The sequence below is a fragment of the Hippocampus guttulatus genome, chromosome 10 (genome assembly GCF_054856545.1).
Source record: "Hippocampus guttulatus isolate MCC_2025c chromosome 10, RoL_Hgut_1.0, whole genome shotgun sequence".
Classification (NCBI taxonomy): domain Eukaryota; kingdom Metazoa; phylum Chordata; class Actinopteri; order Syngnathiformes; family Syngnathidae; genus Hippocampus; species Hippocampus guttulatus.
This window is the reverse complement of record NC_141270.1, coordinates 2,026,059-2,045,058: the sequence shown is the minus strand read 5'-3', so window position 1 is coordinate 2,045,058 and position 19,000 is coordinate 2,026,059. Positions and strand designations below refer to the sequence as shown.

The 19,000-nt window shown below is 46.6% G+C and overlaps 1 protein-coding gene across 6 annotated transcripts in view; it reads right to left on the bottom strand.

The window, feature by feature from the left end:
• Nucleotides 1–637: 637 nt before the first annotated feature.
• Nucleotides 638–19,000, bottom strand: part of LOC147198868 (ankyrin-3-like) — a 73,494-nt gene continuing 55,131 nt past the window's right edge. For all 6 annotated transcript variants that reach the window (XM_086121451.1, XM_086121452.1, XM_086121454.1 and 3 more), the window contains 11 exons: nt 11,713–18,870; nt 10,780–10,854; nt 10,538–10,669; nt 10,271–10,414; nt 6,751–7,945; nt 6,509–6,674; nt 5,933–6,013; nt 5,358–5,441; nt 5,151–5,255; nt 4,434–4,532; nt 638–2,574 (listed from right to left, as the gene is read on the bottom strand). In XM_086121451.1, the coding sequence (XP_085977577.1) occupies nt 4,461–4,532; nt 5,151–5,255; nt 5,358–5,441; nt 5,933–6,013; nt 6,509–6,674; nt 6,751–7,945; nt 10,271–10,414; nt 10,538–10,669; nt 10,780–10,854; nt 11,713–18,870 (9,212 nt within the window). In that variant the 3' untranslated portion in view covers nt 638–2,574; nt 4,434–4,460. The remainder of the gene's footprint in view (nt 2,575–4,433; nt 4,533–5,150; nt 5,256–5,357; nt 5,442–5,932; nt 6,014–6,508; nt 6,675–6,750; nt 7,946–10,270; nt 10,415–10,537; nt 10,670–10,779; nt 10,855–11,712; nt 18,871–19,000) is intronic.

Sequence of the window (19,000 nt, the reverse complement as noted above, 5' to 3'; positions counted from 1 at the left end):
GCATGGCCTCAACCAGGTTGACAGCCCAGGGGCGTGTCACTAGCTAAAACTGCATGAAAAGTCAGCTCTGTTCTGCCCACACACACAGTATTTTATTACAGCTGAATTCCTCATAAAGTTCTCTCATTTGCATATATTTCGTTTCCGCTGTCAGACAGCAGAGCAAGTATGAAATACTGGGGCAAACGTGGGCCTAGTGAGCGTGCAGCCAAAAGTGACACTTTGTCACATACACTTTCATACCTGTCAACTTTTCGGAGCGCCAACCTGTATAAACTACCAAAAAAATCCTTATAAAGAGCAAAAAATCCTTAGAACATACCAAAGGATTTTATATGTCAAAATAACGGCAGAAAAAACCCCACGAAATTTTCAATGATATTTATTGTAGATCTCCATAATACAATGTCTGGTTAATGTCTAATCATCATTCTACTTAGTGGCATTACTGTGTTCAGAGTTGTATTACAGCTTTACTTTTTTCACCAAATTTTCAGAATCCGTATGATTTGTGCGATACGGCCATATACGTAAGATTCACCACAAAATCCGTATGAACTATGGCTAAACCGTATGAGTTGACAGGTATGCACTTTTGTCAATATTGGGACACACACAGAGAGCACAAGAGAAAGTGTATTGGAAAACCAATGCATTTTTATTTTTTTGTCCTTTTTAGGTCAATTTTGCATTTGTTTTTTTTTCCCATTCTCTCGAAAGACATCTGAAACACTTGCGGTGTCCTCGCTGCTGCTAATCGCCTCTAAAAGACCTCGGATAATCAAAGTGCTAGAATTATTATTACATTGCAATGGCTTCACTCTGTTAGTAAATTGTACATCAAAAAGTCCGCCTGGGTGAAAACACATACGAAACAAATTTGATATTTCAACCATATCAAAGGATCATCGAGCCCCTGATCGATTTTGAGAGGAGCAAGGGAATGCGTACCACCCCCACGCCCACCAGAAAAAAAAAGTCACACAGTAGTTTTAACGTCCACGGCGTTGGCATCAGCATACTGATAGTGAACACACTTGATCGATGGAATGAAAACCAACACACAAGTGATGTAAACGATTCTAATGGACACTGCATATACAGGCTCTCTCGCCTAAATAAATACCGCACGGCGTCAAGACTCAAATACAATTTATTCGATGCTTAAACGGCGTCTGTCGATCATCCAGTGTTGTTGTTTTTTTAAGATGCTATGAAGGGCTACAGTCCGAATTAATCTCCGCTTGTGAGTAGATTTTAAATGAAGTATAGAGACAAAGTCACCCCAAAAGATGAATAATGGAAAAATAAATGCCCTTTTTTTGGGTGTCATTTGAGACCACACAGCATTTGTGAGACGACACTCTAAAACAGTGCGCGGAGGCTCTTACGTCTTACAGCCAATAATGCACGATACACGGTTACAGTGTTGGACGGCGAACCAGCCTACAAGCACTTATATTCGCCATTATTATGCTCTCAAGCTGCCCCTCCAGTTTTACACACACACACACACACATCACCCCCCCCCTCCCAAAAAAAAACTGCAAAGTGCCAATGCTATGCTAGTCCGTGTTAAAATATAAAACCAGTGACAAACATTAGGGCTACACGTGTGTACACACAGATAAAATGGCCTTTTTCTCTAAATACAGAGCTTTTGGAAACTTGTAAAAATTGTACTCCAAATCATGTGAACGGCATGCTTGAAAATACTCTTGAAAGGCTGCGGGATTGGATCCCACTTTGAGAATGACCCAACGGTAATGTTTTTTTTTCTTCTTTCCTAACGTTAAAACCAAACCAGGCCGTGTACAAATATTATACCTGCTCTAATAGCCTTACTATTTTTTTCTCTTTTTTTTAGAAGAACCTGTGTTACCGCGCACAACTTTGAAAAGTGGAATTGCTTCAGGGGTTTCCCAAAGCACTTGAAAAGATCCCACACCCTAAGGTGACCAAACTCCGCCCAACCAGTAGCGTATTACATATGAAGAATCCGTACACATTCTGACTGTATATACAAAAACGGAAAATCTGTTGTTTTTTTTAGTTAAAAAAAAAAAAGGAACAGTTGCCATCCTGACAACAGCGGGTTCAAGAAGAAAAACTTTTAAGGCCAGTGTTGAACGTGTTGAAGTTGTCCGACGTGTTCCATTAGATCGCTGTCGTGTTGTATTGTGTATTCTTCATATTTCCTCCGTCGCCGATTGTACCGTCTTTGGTCAACGGTTGCGCCTACATTTGTGGAGGTGAGCAAAGGAGTACCCCCCCCCCCCTCCTACCCCGACCACCTAAGTGGCCTTCCCCTGAAAGCCCGAACAGGAAGCAGAATCCTCGATGGCGGGTCCCGCGGACCGAGCGTTCGCCCCTCTCAGGCCTTTTGATTGACAGGGTGGATGCGGAGGAGTTTGTTCATGCTCATGCGTTGGCGGTTCAGGAGGGGCGCTGGACTCCGCTCATCACGTGAAGCCAACCCATTTGGTGGATGCGGACGCTAAAGTCCTGAAACTGGAACACCTCAGCCCTCAAGTAACCCCTGTTCCCTGGAACGTGGAATATGATCTTGTATGACTGTGGGACACAAAACAGTACATTGTGTTACATACAGTCTGCCGAAAGCCGATGTATCATTAGCCTAACTGCATAATTGCCCAAGTCATGTTTCAACCTTCACGAAAGGCTGCAGCCATTTTTACATCCTACCGCCCTCTGTTGTCGACTGGAAATGACATGAGAGTGCCCTCGGGCTCGCGTTACGTACGTCATGTGACCAAACCCAGAAAACGGGGGAGGCGTGATGTTCGCAATACGAGCCGTGGGTTTAGCTGCGTCGCTATATGCAGTTTTTGAAAAACGTTTGCTTTTGGTGGTGGGAAAAGGAGCTAAAATATTGTGTCAATTTCAGCAAATTGACAACCCTGAGAAGTATTTGCTTCATCGCAAAGCCCAAGCTCCTCCCAGGTCATTACAGTTACTCTGATTAGGCCTGCACACTTATGAGCCAAATGATAATCACTATTAAGTTGATCAATATTTCAATCCAGATCTTTCATGATGTTTAACTCATCATGTTAAGTTTTTTTAACGGTACTTGCCCTGAATTTAAAACAAGTCCAGACAATGACTTTAGGCTTCCGTGGCAGTTTCGCCCCCTGGTGGCTGGCTGACTACTGTTTTATATTTCAAATTTAATTGTGGTGCCAAAATTGTGAACACAATTAAAATTGCATTGATTAAGCAGAATGTGCAGTGGCTGATGATTTCATAGACCTTTTATTAAGACATCTGGGAACTTTTAAATTGTGAAAAAAAAAAAAAAGAAATGGCAAAGTACATCTACTTGAAGCTGCACACTTTTAGTTGGAGCCCCGGGTTTTCTATTTTCAGACATGAATTACAGGCCTTGACCTTTTTGACAGGATCATGCAAGCACCCGATGCTCAGTGGGTATGCTGCTTGACTTGACGGCACTGCCAATAAATGTTCAGAGGGAGCCGCGCCTCGATGGTGTAGCATACGGCCGAACAGCAGTGGGGCTGAACAGTGAGCCCGCTGGGATAACGCTCTCTATTTTGGAAGGGACACACTGCTCCGAGTCAGGGATTTGGTCCACAGAAAAGACAGAAGCGCAGGTGTTACAGTTAAATATTGCTCGTCAGCGCTTCGTCATCCATGTCCATTGACACCCGCGCGCGACAAAAACTAAACAAAACAAAACACCCCCGTGGAAAAAAATGTTGCTGTAGAATGAGCAGGCTCAGATATCACTGAGCCTTTTTTCACCTACAAGAGCAACTATGTGGGCTGGGGATGCGTTGCCGTTTGGGGGAACAAAAATGCTCACTCTGTATTTCCTCAAATATTTGCCTCCACTTTAATAGCGTCTCAGTTAATCGCGGGTTGCATCTAGCACTTGAACCAACACCTCGTTTCAGACAAATGAACTGCGACTGAATTAACAAACGTGTCAGTGGCTTGAACCAATTCCTCACCTGAAATAAATTAACCATGACTCAAATAATCACAAACACATCACCTCAAATTAATTAACTGTGACTAAATGAAGCACCAAGGTGCATCATCCACTTGAATAAGTGCCTCTCTTGAATAAATTAGGAGAGATGAGCGTGTGACAGTAGCAGTTTTCGGTATTGGGCCGATACCAGACTTATTTTAAGGTATCATGGAGTCTGTCGATACCAACCACCGATACTTAGGAGAAAAAAAAAATCTGACATCGAGTAAGCCCTCCACAGCAGTAGTTGGCGCTATACTGCGGCAACAAATTAGAAAGTTGGGTCAACATAATTTAAAGACGAATGCATGTTTTTATATTTTTTATATAATACATCGGATCATCTAAAGTTCGTCCAAAGCATCTAAAAAGACTCGACTTCCTAAAAGTGACAGATATTGGAATGCGACTGTACCTGGTCGAGAGAACAATCAATCCATCCCTACGAGTGAAACTTTTTGTCTCCGGGCTTCCTCTCGTCCACTCGCCTGCTATTCCTCGACGGGCCATCTTTCTGCAAAATGCAAGAAAAACGCCAAAAGAAAGTTGAGACAAGGGATTTTGTTTCATTAAACCACATCACGGGCAACGCCAAGCCAAACCATGTTTAATACGAAACCAGCAAGTGGTAGTCGTCGACAGTTACACACCGACCCCACGCCTGGATGACGAAAAAAGTGTAATTATGGAAGAGAGGAGAGGGAAAGAACGAATTGTTAAAATAGAGTCACGGCACTCGTTAGTCACATGTCTGAAAATGCAATCAAGGCGCCTGCACCACCGAAACCACTCAGTCACATTAGCTGGGCCTGAAAAACGTCACGGGATTCAATACATTGGAATCAGTCATTCATTTACTACGATTGGTGTGGTTTTAGTCTTCGTGTTTTGTCAATCTTTGTGTGTTCTGGGATTGTCTGATGAGCAGTCCAGGGTGTACCCCATCTCTTGCCCAATGTCAGCTGAGCTACAACCCTGAACCAAATAAGCCCTGTAGAAAATGGAGGGAGACTGTGGTTGTAGTTCACAATGTTGCACAACTTGACTGCATCATACGGAGAATCGAAACTTTGACCCAAAAGATCGGCATGCCACCAAAGACGTTGAACCCCAGAAATGCCTCTTCGCCAACCTCAGGTCCGTCCTCCTGCAGGGTGGGACTTTTCTGAAGGTCCCTGTGGCACCCGCGGTTGTCTGTCGAGGAGCTAGAGAGCCGTCGGATGACCTTCCTGATGACCTACTCGGCACGTCAACCGAGAGAGAAATAAAAACCGATGGTTTCACACGCCACTTCTCTCCCTGTAGCTGAATGGATCAGGGACATGGAATAATAAGTTACTTTTCTACTGACGAGGTTACCGTCTTGGTCCAAGTAGTGTTCCTCGGTCACAGACTCGCCGGATATGTTTTTTGCTTCCTCGCCCTGCGAACGTTTGGTCATTAGTGCCGTAAAATAGGACGCAGTTCATGCCTACACAGGGCAACAAACCATCACCACACCAAACGGAGAGCGAGAGCGAATACGGCACCAGCGTGACAGCCTAGAAAGTTCTGACGGCAAACTCACAGCAATTCCCAGATGCTCACCTGACCTCAATTTCTTGTTTGATCAAGTAGGATCAGTTGTGAAATGACAACACTGTTAACTCATTCACTCCCAAAGACGTTTTTAAACGTCTTTTCAGACTTGGTCCAGAATTGGCTGGTACTGAATAAGTTAAGTGCTGCTGAAGCAACGGTGCAAATGCTTGACACTTTCGCATCGTCCATGCAAAGAGGAAAAACCAGGACAGGCTCAGCAATGCAGCCATATCCAAAGAGGTACTCATTCGGGGCACACCCACACATAAAAACAAAAAAAACACACTCCAGACTCCATCCAACCCGAGCCACTTTCCCAGGCTCGCAGGGTACCTTCAAAATGAGCCGGCGTCGGAAGATTCTGGTGGTTACGGTCTGTTCTTCCTCCGAACCGGAATCTACACTAACCCGCTGCTGGAGAAGGCATAATCCAAATATCATGACACAAACTCCAAAGAGAGAAGCCAGGAGGAGAAAAAGTGGTGAGTTAGCCATGTGTCGGTGCGACTTTCACAATGATGGAACGGATCTTGGATTCACAGAATCTAAGGGAAAGACTTGGATTTACACTGCCTGGTTCAAGTGTTGCGATTACAATTTGAGTCACCGCATATTTTCAGATTGGAATCAAGACCCTTCCAAATGTGGCGAAAACGGTTATCTGGATCAAGGTGAGTTCAGAGTAAACATACACACACACATTGTCTGCAGAGGCTAGATTAGAGGTACGTTGATACTGAAATAGCTGCAGAGAGCCATTTTGGTGTCCCTCGAAATGTACAGTACATGGAAATGGACTTTCGGATCCAGGCATTGAATCGTAAATGGGCACTTGGGACTTGCAGTGTAAAATTCAGGCCAAAACTCACATCCGAGAAACTGTACTTCAGATAGATTAGTCAGAACTACCTGAACTTTCTTCTCGGACACCAGCCTTCCCTCTTCCTTTCTGCCATTCATCGACTCTGACGAGCCTCCCTGAGGTGAGTTTTTTGACTTGTCGCCGTTCTGCCGGGACCTCCCCGATTCGCCTCTGGACGAGGAAGTGACGGAATCGCTCGAGTTCTCGTGGCTGCTGAGACAGTCGGAATTGGAACCGGTCTGTGTTTTTTTGAGTGTTTCATGGATTTCAAGGAGCGGATAAATCACACCTTTCCCGCATGTCCAGCAGATCCGAGCTGCGGCCTGGCGTCGGTGGCTCCGCGTTGACGCTGGATGAGTCGCTCTGCCAACCTGAAAGCGAGCACATGTCTTTTTCTGGCGGTTCAACGCGATTGACAATCTCCAGTTCTCTGTCTGCCTCGGTGGTCATCTCCTTGTCCTCCTCCTTCTCCTCTGAGCCTTCTTCAGTCTTCACCTCTGCCTTCTCTTGGCTCTCTTTATTTCCTCCTCCATATTCCTCCTCATTAGATCCACACTCAGTAGACTGACGTTCCCAAAGGGCTTCAGCCCATTCCTGAACGGTCAAGTCACTTGGCTGGCAAGTGCCTCGACCATCATCAGCAACTTTTCTTCTGTCCCCACGGCGGACCACTTCTTCACTGTTCCCTTCTACCTGTGGTGTTTCATCAATACTCTCTTTGTCAGTCTCTATTTCATCTCCAGCAGACCCAGCTCCCAGCATTTTAATCCGCACTCCTGCCGCTCCCTTTTGTCCGGCGAAAATGTTTTTGTCCGCTTTCAGCTGACTCTTGACATCTTTTGTCACGATCTCACATTTTCTCTCTAGGTTTTTAATCCAGTCCTCCTCTGCCCACTTTTCCACAAAAAAGTTCCCCTCTACTGCAACCCTCTGATCACCCATACCCTTTTCTTTTGACTCTTCCTTCTCACACCTTTTAATGTCCACTTGTAGCACAGCTCCATCTCCTATTTGTGCTCTGTCAGGTGTTAAAGGGGTTATCGATGATACAGATGAAACTGAACAGGACGATGTGGAGCAGGCCGTGCTGATGTCTAACTCGCACAGAGCGGGGACAGACTTGTGCGTGCGGCTCGGTTCCATTTCTCTGTAAGATCTGTCCTCCTCCTCCTCGCTTAAGAGCAGCTGGTCGTTCAGGGCGATGTGGGGCTTCTGCACCTTGGATGGAACAGGATCAGGGAGGTCAAAAGCCAAAAGGGACAGGGGAAGCTGACAGGTTCTAAGGGGACTCTCGGCTGAGCTTCCAGATTTGATCTCAGGGCTCCAGAGCAGGGGCTGCGGCCGGGAGTCGGGTTGTGGGTAATGGTGATGCTGGTGGTGGACAGGGGAAGGGTCGGGTGTGACAGGAAGTTCGGGCACCAGGAAATGTGGGTCGGAGTGCAGTGCGGCGGGGGAATGCAACTCGGCTAGAATGTTCTGGTAATCTGTGGGTGACATGATGATAAATGTACACCGAAGCATGCTAAGAACTGAAAATACAGCATAACACACACAAACATCCTACGGCAAGGACAATGGCACTGAGACTTAAGTGGGAAGTAGGTCGCTTCACGGCAGACATATGCAATACAATGTATGACATCAATTGTACTGGATATGTTTTAAGTCGGTAAGTTGAATATGATCTCACAAGGAATTTTTTTTCCCAAGGAGCAATATGGAAGATTTTACATGCATAGACAGATGAGAGGTGAAATATCAAGCAGGGATTCTCAAAGGTTTTGGTTTCAGGGACCCCTTACAATGCAGAATTGTTCCAGTAGCCCCCCCCCCCCCCCCCCCACTCCACTATATCCTAACGTCAATATTAAAATAACTAGATAAATGTCAGACTACCAGATAAATATCGTTCTGTCTTGGACCAGTCGAGACGTCAAAATACAAGTCCATCAGTGACCAGATCCTGACAATTGTCACATGCTTCCGTCAAGATTCAGTCCACCGTTTGTTAACCACCTACTAGCTTTGCAGTTAGTAAACATAGCTTGAGTTGAAATGCTAACGGATGTTTTCCAATACATTCCAAAATTGTCCATTCCTGTTGTTTGTTAATTTATAAACGGCATGTCCAGTTTCTTGTCACAAGTAGGCGCTGTCTTCCTATTGGTCAATGCCGAAGAACCAATCAAAGGACGACGTAGGACATCTCACACTCTGTACCAATATGAACAAAACTTCTGGCATGTCCGACCTTTTTTCCGTCGTGAAGCATACCAGATGCTAGACGACCAATCGTTGGGTATGTCACTCGACACGGTCACACAAAAATTGTTATTTTCAAGCAAAAAAAGCAGCAATATCTATTAGAATAATTTGTTTTAAAGGTACCCCAGTTGGAGTTCACTAATATAAACCTACATAAATCTTTCCAATGAGGTAGGGTCAATGCGGGTGCGAGCGGAAGGTGGACAAGCGCAAGGGCACGTGTGGCAAGGAGACAGTGAGCGCAGAGGCGGGGATGGGGGATTTGGGCTTGCACAGCGGGACTCACAGGGGGTCAGAGGGGGGAAAGCGAGAGGGGAGACAGGGCGGGAAGAAGCGGTCAAATCACTTGGCAAGGGTGCGACAGAGGGTGAAGAAATGGGACTTGTAGCATGTTCCGGTAGGTTGTGGGTGGCAGGGTAGGGTGCAATGGTGAGGACGGCGGGTGTGGTTGGGGGTCCTGTGAGGGTAGGTGGATCACAGGTGAGTTCAGAGGTGCTTTGGGATATTTCTATGGCTGCTCGTTCTGTTGGAGCGGAGGAGGTTGGGGGAGGGGACGGCACCAATGAAGGTGATGGCGAAGTGATGAGTGGGATCGGGGAGGATGGGTGCGGTGAGAAAGGAAAGGAAGGGAACTGACGCGCGTCAGCAGGGTGGCACTGAGGGTTGAGGTCGTGAAGAGGTGGGGGAACAAAGGTGAAGTGTTTTTCCGGTTGCAAAGGGGGTGCCAAGTCTTTGAGCGAAATAGAGAATTCGTAACTAGGAGAGCGGCGTGGGGTCAGGGCTCTCGGTGTCAGGGGCGGGGAAGGGATGGATCGCTTTGTGTGGAGGATGAAGGCGGGACTGCTCGGAATCAATGGAATAATCACACACACTAAGGGGCAGGCATAGATTGACAAAAAAAACAAAAAAAACAGGAGAAAATGGAAAATGAAGGTCAGTGTTGAATTTCAAAAGGAAAATGAATAAATAGTGTGACTTCGACAGAGGGATGGCTATCAGCAATACGTGGCTCTTAAACAGTTAAGAGCTGTTATGTGCTGTTATCAGCAGGGGGTGCTGCTGAGCGGGAGGTGATACAAGGCAGGAGGAACAGGAAGAAGCCGTACTCTCATCTATCCGAGGAAGGCTCAGAGGAACTGGAGGAGCACTAGGAGAACTAAACTGTACAACAGTAAAATAGACCACGCAGTCACGTGATCCACATTTAACTCAGGTTAGGTGAAAAATATTATCTTTGTATCTTCATGCATGCAATCCTGAAAAGATTCGTGACAACTGGCACACTGTAGCCACGTAATCTTAATTCAGGCAAGAAATAGTCCCGTGAGATATCAAGTGTTATTAAAACATTTTTGGAGAACGGTAGGAGCCAGTTGTCCAGACACAACTCTAAACCGCTACGAAAACAGCATCTCCACAACAAGACACAATTAGGAATTGGCACTAGACATGATCCATGCAATGTGGTGCATGCAAAAACAAAAATAACAACAACATGGCAGCAGGAAGAGGTAATAGGTCAGCTAATCAGAGCTAAACTTTACCATCAGCCTGATCCCGGAAAACCGCATGATCATCGGCAAAACATCTCGTGCCGGAAATGTTACCATAGTCAAAAATTGGGCCCTCCAGTAAAGTCACAATATCCATCCGACTGACTTTGGTCAGCACTGCAGTCAAGGCATCCGCTGTGGAAAAGAATACAGCATCAACTCCGGTTGGAAGTCAACAAGATGCCAACAAACGGTAGCATTACATGGAGGGTTGTGAAAAGTCATTGAAACACAGACACAAGGTAAGACTTCACTTACTTGTGGCATTTTTCCCTTCCCGGCTGACCCACTTCTTTAATAGCATGAAGCTCTGTGCTGTCAGAGAGTTCGGATTCTCCAATCTAATGTGGTTAATCTCATCTACCGTGAAGTTCATCTCCCGAGCCAGCTCTGTGACGAGACACATCAACGGAGTCTCAAAGAAGCAGTACATAACCGCCGTAGTGCGTACACAAAATCGGCCAGGATATTTGATCGCCGCCGGTCCAGCGTTTCCTTACCTGTCCAGCTGAGTCCCAGGTGATCTGCTACAATGGCCATACGCAAATCTGTGCGCTCACAAGGACTTTGGGGACCTGGTGAGACAGAGGACAATCGCTAGTTAACATTTTGATCATTCTTCTTCTCTCCAGTATTAAGAGAAAAAAAAGCTACATAGACGTTTCCTTTTCTGGCCACTTCTCCAGTTTACAATTCAAGACAGCTGGCTTGCAACTCCAATTCTTCTTCACTGGAATCCAGTAATTCTTGGAAATTTGTTGAATTGTTCCTTTTTGTGATGGCAAGAAAAGGCATTTCACACTACACGTGGCGATCTATGGCTATTTGTGCTGTGTAACTTTTTTGGCAGGCATTAAGTGTCATGAGAACCATACAAAACAAAGCATACCACAACTCTACGAAGCAGACTCAGTTCGAAAAATCTAGGATGGATTGGACTCGGTTAGAATCGCAGTGGTCAACATGCGCTACTCGGTGTTCTTTGCAAAAAACAAAAACAAAACGACTGCGACAGTCGAGTATATGAAAAGTTCCGACGACACTACAAGTATAACAATGACAACTTCGCCCTGAACAGAGACAAACAAACCAGGGATTGTGCGAGTGTAGCAGTCACTGCGACTGGCTTGCTACTCTACTGCACAGGGCACACAAGGTTTGAGAAAGTGTGGGGGCACAGAAGGAAAGGAAACTTGAAACAGAGACAATGCAGGACAAAGTACATCAATGATGATGGGTCAATGACAGCTACTGTTCTTAAGGGAGTACATACACATATAAGTATAGATATATTTATAAATATAGAAACACGCCACAGGCATACCAGTCAATCAATTCAATGACCACAAGTCATGCAACTAGAAGTGAAATAGGTCTATATACAGTATATATATATATATAAATGTATTTGATAGTGTGAAAGTTTTACAAACTAGGCTTGATCTCTGCGATGGGAGGTGTTCGAGACCCTGCGAGTCCCTGACTGCCCTCCTTCCCACCAGTCCGCCTACTCCTTCTGCTCCTCTGACTGCCAGAGGCCCTGTCCGTCGTCGCCACCTTTGCCCCTATGGACGCGGCCCCGGCCTCAGCCCTCGAACCTCGACCAGACCTGGACGAGCGGGAGGGCTGGGAAGGTTGGGACGGCTGCGAGGTGTCTGACAGGGAGGTGCTCCGGGAGGTGCTGTCTTCCTCCGACTGCTCTGTTTGCTTCTTTTTCTCCTCGTCTGACAGGCGGTCCACCAACTTTATCGTCTCTCCGCTAATCTCTTTAAAGTATTCAATAGTGCGCTTACAAACATCGCTCGGGTTCTCGTGTCTCTCCTGCCTTGACGTTCCCTCACCTGATGCCTTACTGACCTGATGTCTGTCCTTGAGTGGTAACCTCGAGGGCAACTTGATGGCTGCTCTTTCACTAGCTAATGGCCTCGTTGGCCGTGAGGTAACCCTAACCGAATGTGGTGAGTTAGCTGCGGTTGTGGAGTTTCCCTTCTTAATATCCTTGACTGGTATTCTAGACCTTGGTTCTACTTTGGCAATGGCTGGCTCTCCTCTTTTTCTGGTCTCGATTTTCACCGTTTGCTTGGGCTTCTGCTTGCCTATGGCTGTTCCCTGGGTGTGATTTGATCGCCCTGATGCTTTTACTGGAAGCCTGGACCTGGGCAGCTTCACCTCACTGTCTTTAACCGGTACGCTTTGCTGCTGCTGCTGCACCTGACTGCTCTGACCTCTTTCTACTTTTTCTTCTACATCCCTACAACACAATGTTTCTATCCTGCTGGCTTTCTGAAGTGTGGGCTCAGAGGAGGACTGCAGATTGAACACCACACTGCCACACTGAATGTAGTTGGCCTGAATACTGGAGGATTCGAGGTTATTATTGTTGTTGCAGTTTTCAGATGGGTAATCTCTTCTCTCTGACTTGGCTTCTGTGTCTTTGCTCGATTGGCCTTCTGTACTCTGACCCTCTATGCTGATATATTCGGGCACCATTTGGCCCTCTGACATCTCAGCTTTAAAATCAGTGAGATCCCCTGAGTCTTTTTTCACAGTTATAGAGGCAGCTATGCCCATCTTAATAGGGGTGCGCAATTTGGGATCAACCTTGGAGGCCGTGATTGTGCATGAGGAGGCGGTCTCAGCTACGGCTTCACGGGTGGGTAGCTCAGTACCAGCATAGCCGGTGTCACTGCCAGGGTGCACGGGGCTGCATTTCGCTCCTGCTGCTGGTGCTGTGCTGCCGCCTGTGGCTGTATCTAAAACTTTCACTTTGCCCTCGACCGTGGCCCTCTCCCCTGTTTTTGATTGAGAGGAAATTACACCCGGGATCTTGCCCCCTCTCCCCCTTTCCCCTATTAGAGGGTCAGAGGAATGCTCACCAATCTGAAAAAACTGAAGCCTCTCTTCAACAAAGTCCCGTTTGCTCATGTCAATAGCACCACTGCGGGTCATCTCAAACATCTTCCCTTCGTGGAAAGGGAAGGGGTTAGGCTCACTAGTTGGTGTACTCTCATCAGTTGGTGTTCGAGCAGGGGTTGTGTCAGGTGTTGTAGCCTGTGATTTGTCCTCCACGGATAAACCAAAGGGCTTGGGATCTTCATCTTTGGTTTTGGAGTCATAAACTCCTTCATGATCACTCCCTTTGGTGGACCAGGGGTCAAAGTCGAGGCCTTTTGTGGCTACGGTTTTAAAGGTTGAGTTTAGCTCCTCTTCAAGTTGGTAGCGGAAGTAATGGTCTGTGAACCTTTCTGGATGTCTTCCTTCTAGGGTGTAATCTATTTCTTCCCCGCTGCTTTTCGTAGAAGACGGATTGGTTTTCCCATCCTCACACTTCTCTTCCTCAATGACTTCGAGCTTAGACTGACCAAAGAGGCGATCAGCTGTTTTCCCATCATTGGATAGACTGGATGTTTTTGGGTCTTCGCTCAGTCCATCGTCCTCGTCCTGAAAATCGTAACCATCCAGTGAGTCAATCTCAGTGGCATCTGTGTCATGGGAAAATTCAGCAGTGGTTGCTATGGAGCAGTCGGTGATCGACTGGTCATTCCCATTTTGTTCCAAGTCAGCTTCCTCCCCCTTCACGACACCATTGATCCCAGACTCTTTATTTCCATTCTTCTCCGTTTTTCGGTGTTTAGAGTGTTTCTCCCCCTCCTCTTTCATTTTGAAGGTATACTTTTTGACAGGGATGGGATGGAACACAGACTCGTCATCACTGGAGTCACTGTTATTAGCTCCGGGAGGAACGGGTGACGGAGGCTGGACCCTGATGACTGGCTCGGCTAAAAAGTGCTTGTCATGCTCCTCCTGGAGGTTTACTTCCATCATTTCCGTCTCCGTTTCAGAGGATGCGCAAGATTTTCTTTTCTCAGGGTCTGACTGCTCTGTGTCCAAAGGAGGAGGCGGTGGAAACTCGATATAAGGAACTTTCTTCTCCCCTTTGGGCTTCTGTTTCTCTGCTTCCTGTTTTTTGCTGTGATTCTCTGAAGCTGCTTGCTTGGGTTTTTCCTTTGTAGCCTCCTTGTAGATGAAGGTCTTACCATCTTCCTCTTCTGACTCCTCTGGGATTGGACTAGGCATGCCAGCCATGGAGCCAATCACAGAATCAGGCATTCTCGAGGTCAGGCTAACGTCCTCCGGGCTTGGCGTCTCGGGAGTAACAGGACTCTTCCCAGAGCTGTCTATGAATGTTACTTGTTCTAGAGTGTCGTCTTCTGGACTACCTCGAGAAGATGGCGACTCCTTTTGTTTGACAGTGTAAAATGTTCCCCTGGTCTCATGTACTGTCCTGCTCTCATGGCTTACTATTTTTTTGTAAGTTCCAAGCTGCCCGGTCGCTGTTTCTTTCTCATACTGCTTGCCTACTTGAATGCTAACATACACAGGTAATGGTTTGATATCTTTGAAACCTTCTGTGATAAGTGCAGGAGTTCCATGATCCAAATATTCTATTTGGTCACTGTCAACACCGTTACAAGTGATATTTGACTGGCTACAGTCGGAGTCTGTGGATTTCCCTGACGATCCGCAAGTAGATTTGTTGGATTCAAAGCTACTATGTACGGGGTTTCGAACTAGGATGGGCGTGCGAGAGCCTTCCTTTTCATGTGCTTCAACAGAGGTGTCTAATTTTAAAGATGGGGATCTGCGATTATCTGAAAAATTAGACGACTTTCTTACAGGAATTTGAGATTCCGAGTTTTTTTTTAGACCGTCATTGCAATTTGGACTCTCTCGTACAACGAATTCAGTGTAAATAACTTTCTTGGTAGTTTCTTGTCTTTGTGAATCGCTATTGCTGTCATCTTTTGGAGAATTATGGACTAATGTGTGAGATAATTTGGGGGATTGGGGCTTGTAGTTGCCATACCCTTGGTTTTCCCATGTTTTGAATAACTTCTTATCGTCCTGATTTTTCCCATAGGACTGATGCAAGGGTGAAAACTTGGACTCGCTTTCTTGCCCTCTTCTCTGGCTGACTGGACTGTCTGGTGCTTTTGGAACATTAGGACCAGCAAATACCTGGTACACAGGGAGTTTACTTTCATGGAGTTTCCTTATGGGAGGATTGGAACTTTGGCCACCCTGAGAACCCCCGTCTTGTTTTTGAGCCTCTTGTTCAAACTTAAGTCTCACTGCGCTTACTTTGGAAGAAGACATCTGAAAAGGCTTTGGGCCTTCAACTTTCCCGTCTCCCTGCCTTCTAGAGTCTGAATCATTATGCTGCAGCAGTACTCGCCTCTCCGGACTACTGGGTAAACTGGCACATTTCCGATCATTAGAGCTGAACTTGTCTCTGAGTCTTTCTCTGCTCCACTCTTCCCCACTTGCACCATTTCTATAAATCGATCGCTCTGGACTGCTTTGTGTGGAACTAGGTCCGGATCGTGATTCCCTAAAGTCTGGCCTGCGAGATTTTTTCTCTGGAGAGGAGAGCTCATCATTGAGCTGCTCCGTTTTATCTCTAAAGAACTGAGATACCTCGCAGAGTTTTTCCTCTGCCTCTTTTACGGTTCTGTCCACTCTTTCCTCATACATTAGTTGATCTCTTTCCTTTCTCTCTGTGTCATCTGATGAGACACGCATCCAAACGGATTGCTTTGGACTACCGGGCTCAGAGGAATGCTGCACAAGTGTCATTGTGTCATAGTTATCATCAGTACCGGCCATTCTCCCTGATGTATCCAACAAATTTCGTGACGACCGAAAGATGTATCCTGTTTTTGGCCCTACTGACCTACTCTCATTTCGACCTCTGTCTGGTGAGTGGAAGTGAGACTTTTCTCGACCACGTTCCTCGGAGTCAGGATGGGATTGGTCAAAATTCTCTGACAATAACATTTTCTCAGCAAAATTATAAGATTCTCCCCTTAACTCTGACGATTCATCCTCGTGGTATTCCACAGACTGCTGGCTAAGCAATTTCAAGGTCTTATAAGACTCATCTGCCATTAATTGGGCTGAACTAGGGCGACTGTCCTCGGGCGCCATGGTAGCGTTAAATTTGGAGGAGTCAAAATAGGCGGGAAGTTCCTCAGTTTCCCTGTCCTCTTGTCTGTTTCCCGGGTAGTAATACATGTCATTGTCTGAATGGTTTTTAGTCTCTCTGATGATGACTTCGGTTGGTTCTGCTTTACTGCCCTTTTCAATGTGCACTTCAATTATTCTTTCAACCTTTGGTTTGACGTCGTCAGAGAGTCTCTGTGGTACTTCCTCAGATTTGTGCTCAAAGAGTCCAGCAAGCTCCCTCGATGGGTCCTTTCCTGATTGAAAGGCCTTCATGATGTCATGAACAGACATGGTTTCCTCACACCTCTCTGATAAAGCTTCATTGCCAGATGGTTTGTGGTACACCATCCTGGTGGTAGTAGTGATGTGAGTTTCCTCCTTCAACCGTATGCCTTTACCCATCGGATCCTCATCAGGGGCAACTTTAATTGATGGAGCATGATTAGCCTGTCCTTTCGACTCAGTGCCAATGTATCGGATGTGATTTCCCTCCAGCATTGCGGGTTGTTTGTTATCCTCAGGGGGCTCGTAGCTCCTGATGACGTGAACAACTTCAGTCCTCGTCTCAGTGATGACGGGGGGAACGGGGATGTCCTGGAAAGGCGCCTTTGGGCCCGTGCCTTCAGCACTCTGCGGGGCAGAAGGGGTCCTTTCACTTCTGGTCTCAAAACCACTGTCTGAGAGGGGACTCTTATCCTGTTCATGATATACATCATCAGGGGATTCCAGCACAGTGTCGGCTCCAAAAAGAGCATCGGCCACTTTACCTAGCTCTCGGTCTGAAGGGGATGATCGCATGCTCGTTGGAGGCATTTTGAGTTTTTGCTCTTGAACTGCAATGGTGGGTTTCAGAACGCGTTTTTGCTTTTCCCTGCCATCCGCTTCTCTCTTGCCCTCATTTGTTGTATGTTTAGTGTCTTGCGTTTTGGAGAAAGAACTGCTCCCGACATCATTAGCTAAATAGTCGGCAACTTTAGAAAGATTGAAATCTCGATCTTGAATTGTTTTTGCTTTCGCTTGAGGGACCACCGTCTCGTATCTTGGGGGATAGCTCCAGTTGCTGGGTGGCTGTTCAACAGGTACTTTTGAGAAGCGTATGTCATCCAAGGTCCCCCTTGCCAGTGACTCTTTGCCCGCATCTTTAGTCAGGATTTCACTCACTTTTACCAGATCTTGTTTTACTTTCTCCACAATCCGGTACGGCTCTTCGTCCTCAACCTTGGCTGCGGAACCAGACTGAAATCCTTTACTTGTATTAGAATTTGGATCCGTCTGCAAAATGGCTGACATTCGTATTAAGTCCTCTTTCATATCAGCGACGTCTTTCAGAATTTCTTGGCTGGATGACAACGCGGATGTCACGTTTGACTTTAAACCGGATGAGAGAAGTGGAGGCTTGGTAGGGGAAAGATTTCTGGCAAAGGACGACTGCAATTGAGGATTCATCTCAGGTGGCGAGGTGTTACGTGGAGAAAGAATAGCAGCAGTTGACTTGGACACATCGGGTAACTTTTTAAACTGGGGCTCTGGCAATACATTGATAACAGAATACACAGGGACCGTCACGGTGCTGGACGTTCCAGCAGTGGTGGCATTAGGAGAAGACCTTAGTGAGTTGTAAAGGGAACTAGATGCTGAGGACCGAATGGACTGATATGATGAGGACGCAGAGGAGGACAATGACTTTAAAGTGCCATAGCCAGCCGAGCAAGAATTGAATGTTTTTTCAACCTCATCAAACGCCGCATTGACGCTTGTCGTCGCAGCGTTGGTGGTTGCTTGTATTCTTTCTTGGAGACTGCTGGCAAGGAGGGAGGTTGGAGAGGAGGAGCGGTACTGTGCTGGCGACACTGTTCCATTGATCAGCGCCGCAGCACTTTGTGGGGTGTTGGATTTGAGGGGCGAGGACAGTGAGGAGAAGAGGTTCCTTGCGGGGCCTGACACGTCTGAGGAAAAGGAACGGACAGAGGAGAGGCCGGGGACAGTTTTGATAGGGGAGGAAGACGATCCCGTAACAGTGGACCCACCCACAACGGTCTTGTATGACAGAGGGGAACTGAACATACTAAGGGAAGATTTGGGAGATGTTGGAGGCGTCGTGGCTTTTGATGTCCTCTCAAGGAGAGGACTTCCTCCTGTCGGAGCAGTTATAGTCCTGGCTGACAACGCCGCAAGTCCTTTCATAGATGTACTGTCTGAAGCACTTTTTACAGGCGATGCCAGAGGACTATGGGAAACCTGGCCTGGGTACTGAGCATGCTGGACTACTGTTTTGATAGGAGAGGAGATGGTTCTGTACGATCGGATGGGAGAGACCATGTCGCTAACTGACTTAACGGAAGAGGCAGGGGATCCGGGAATATTTGTCTTTATGGGGGAGCCAGAGTTGATGGACCAGACAGACTTCAGTGGAGAGGCAGAAGGTGTGTTGGACGATGAGCTGGAGAGGGAGCCAAACCCAGACTTGGCTTGGCCAGGGACGGCGACAGGAACAGGCGGCCACGCCTGATAAGATCTCGTTGAAAAGACAGATTTGTGAGGGTAGCCAGAAGGCTGTGCTCTTTGCGGACTTCGATCGGGTGTTTCTTCGACAGTAATTCAAACAAAAAAAGAAAAGGAGGCAACAGAAAGTAGAAGGTAAAATAATTGAAAAAGAAAACATAAAAGAAAGAGAAATTCAGTCAGAAACAGCATCACTTACAAGCAGCAAGACAA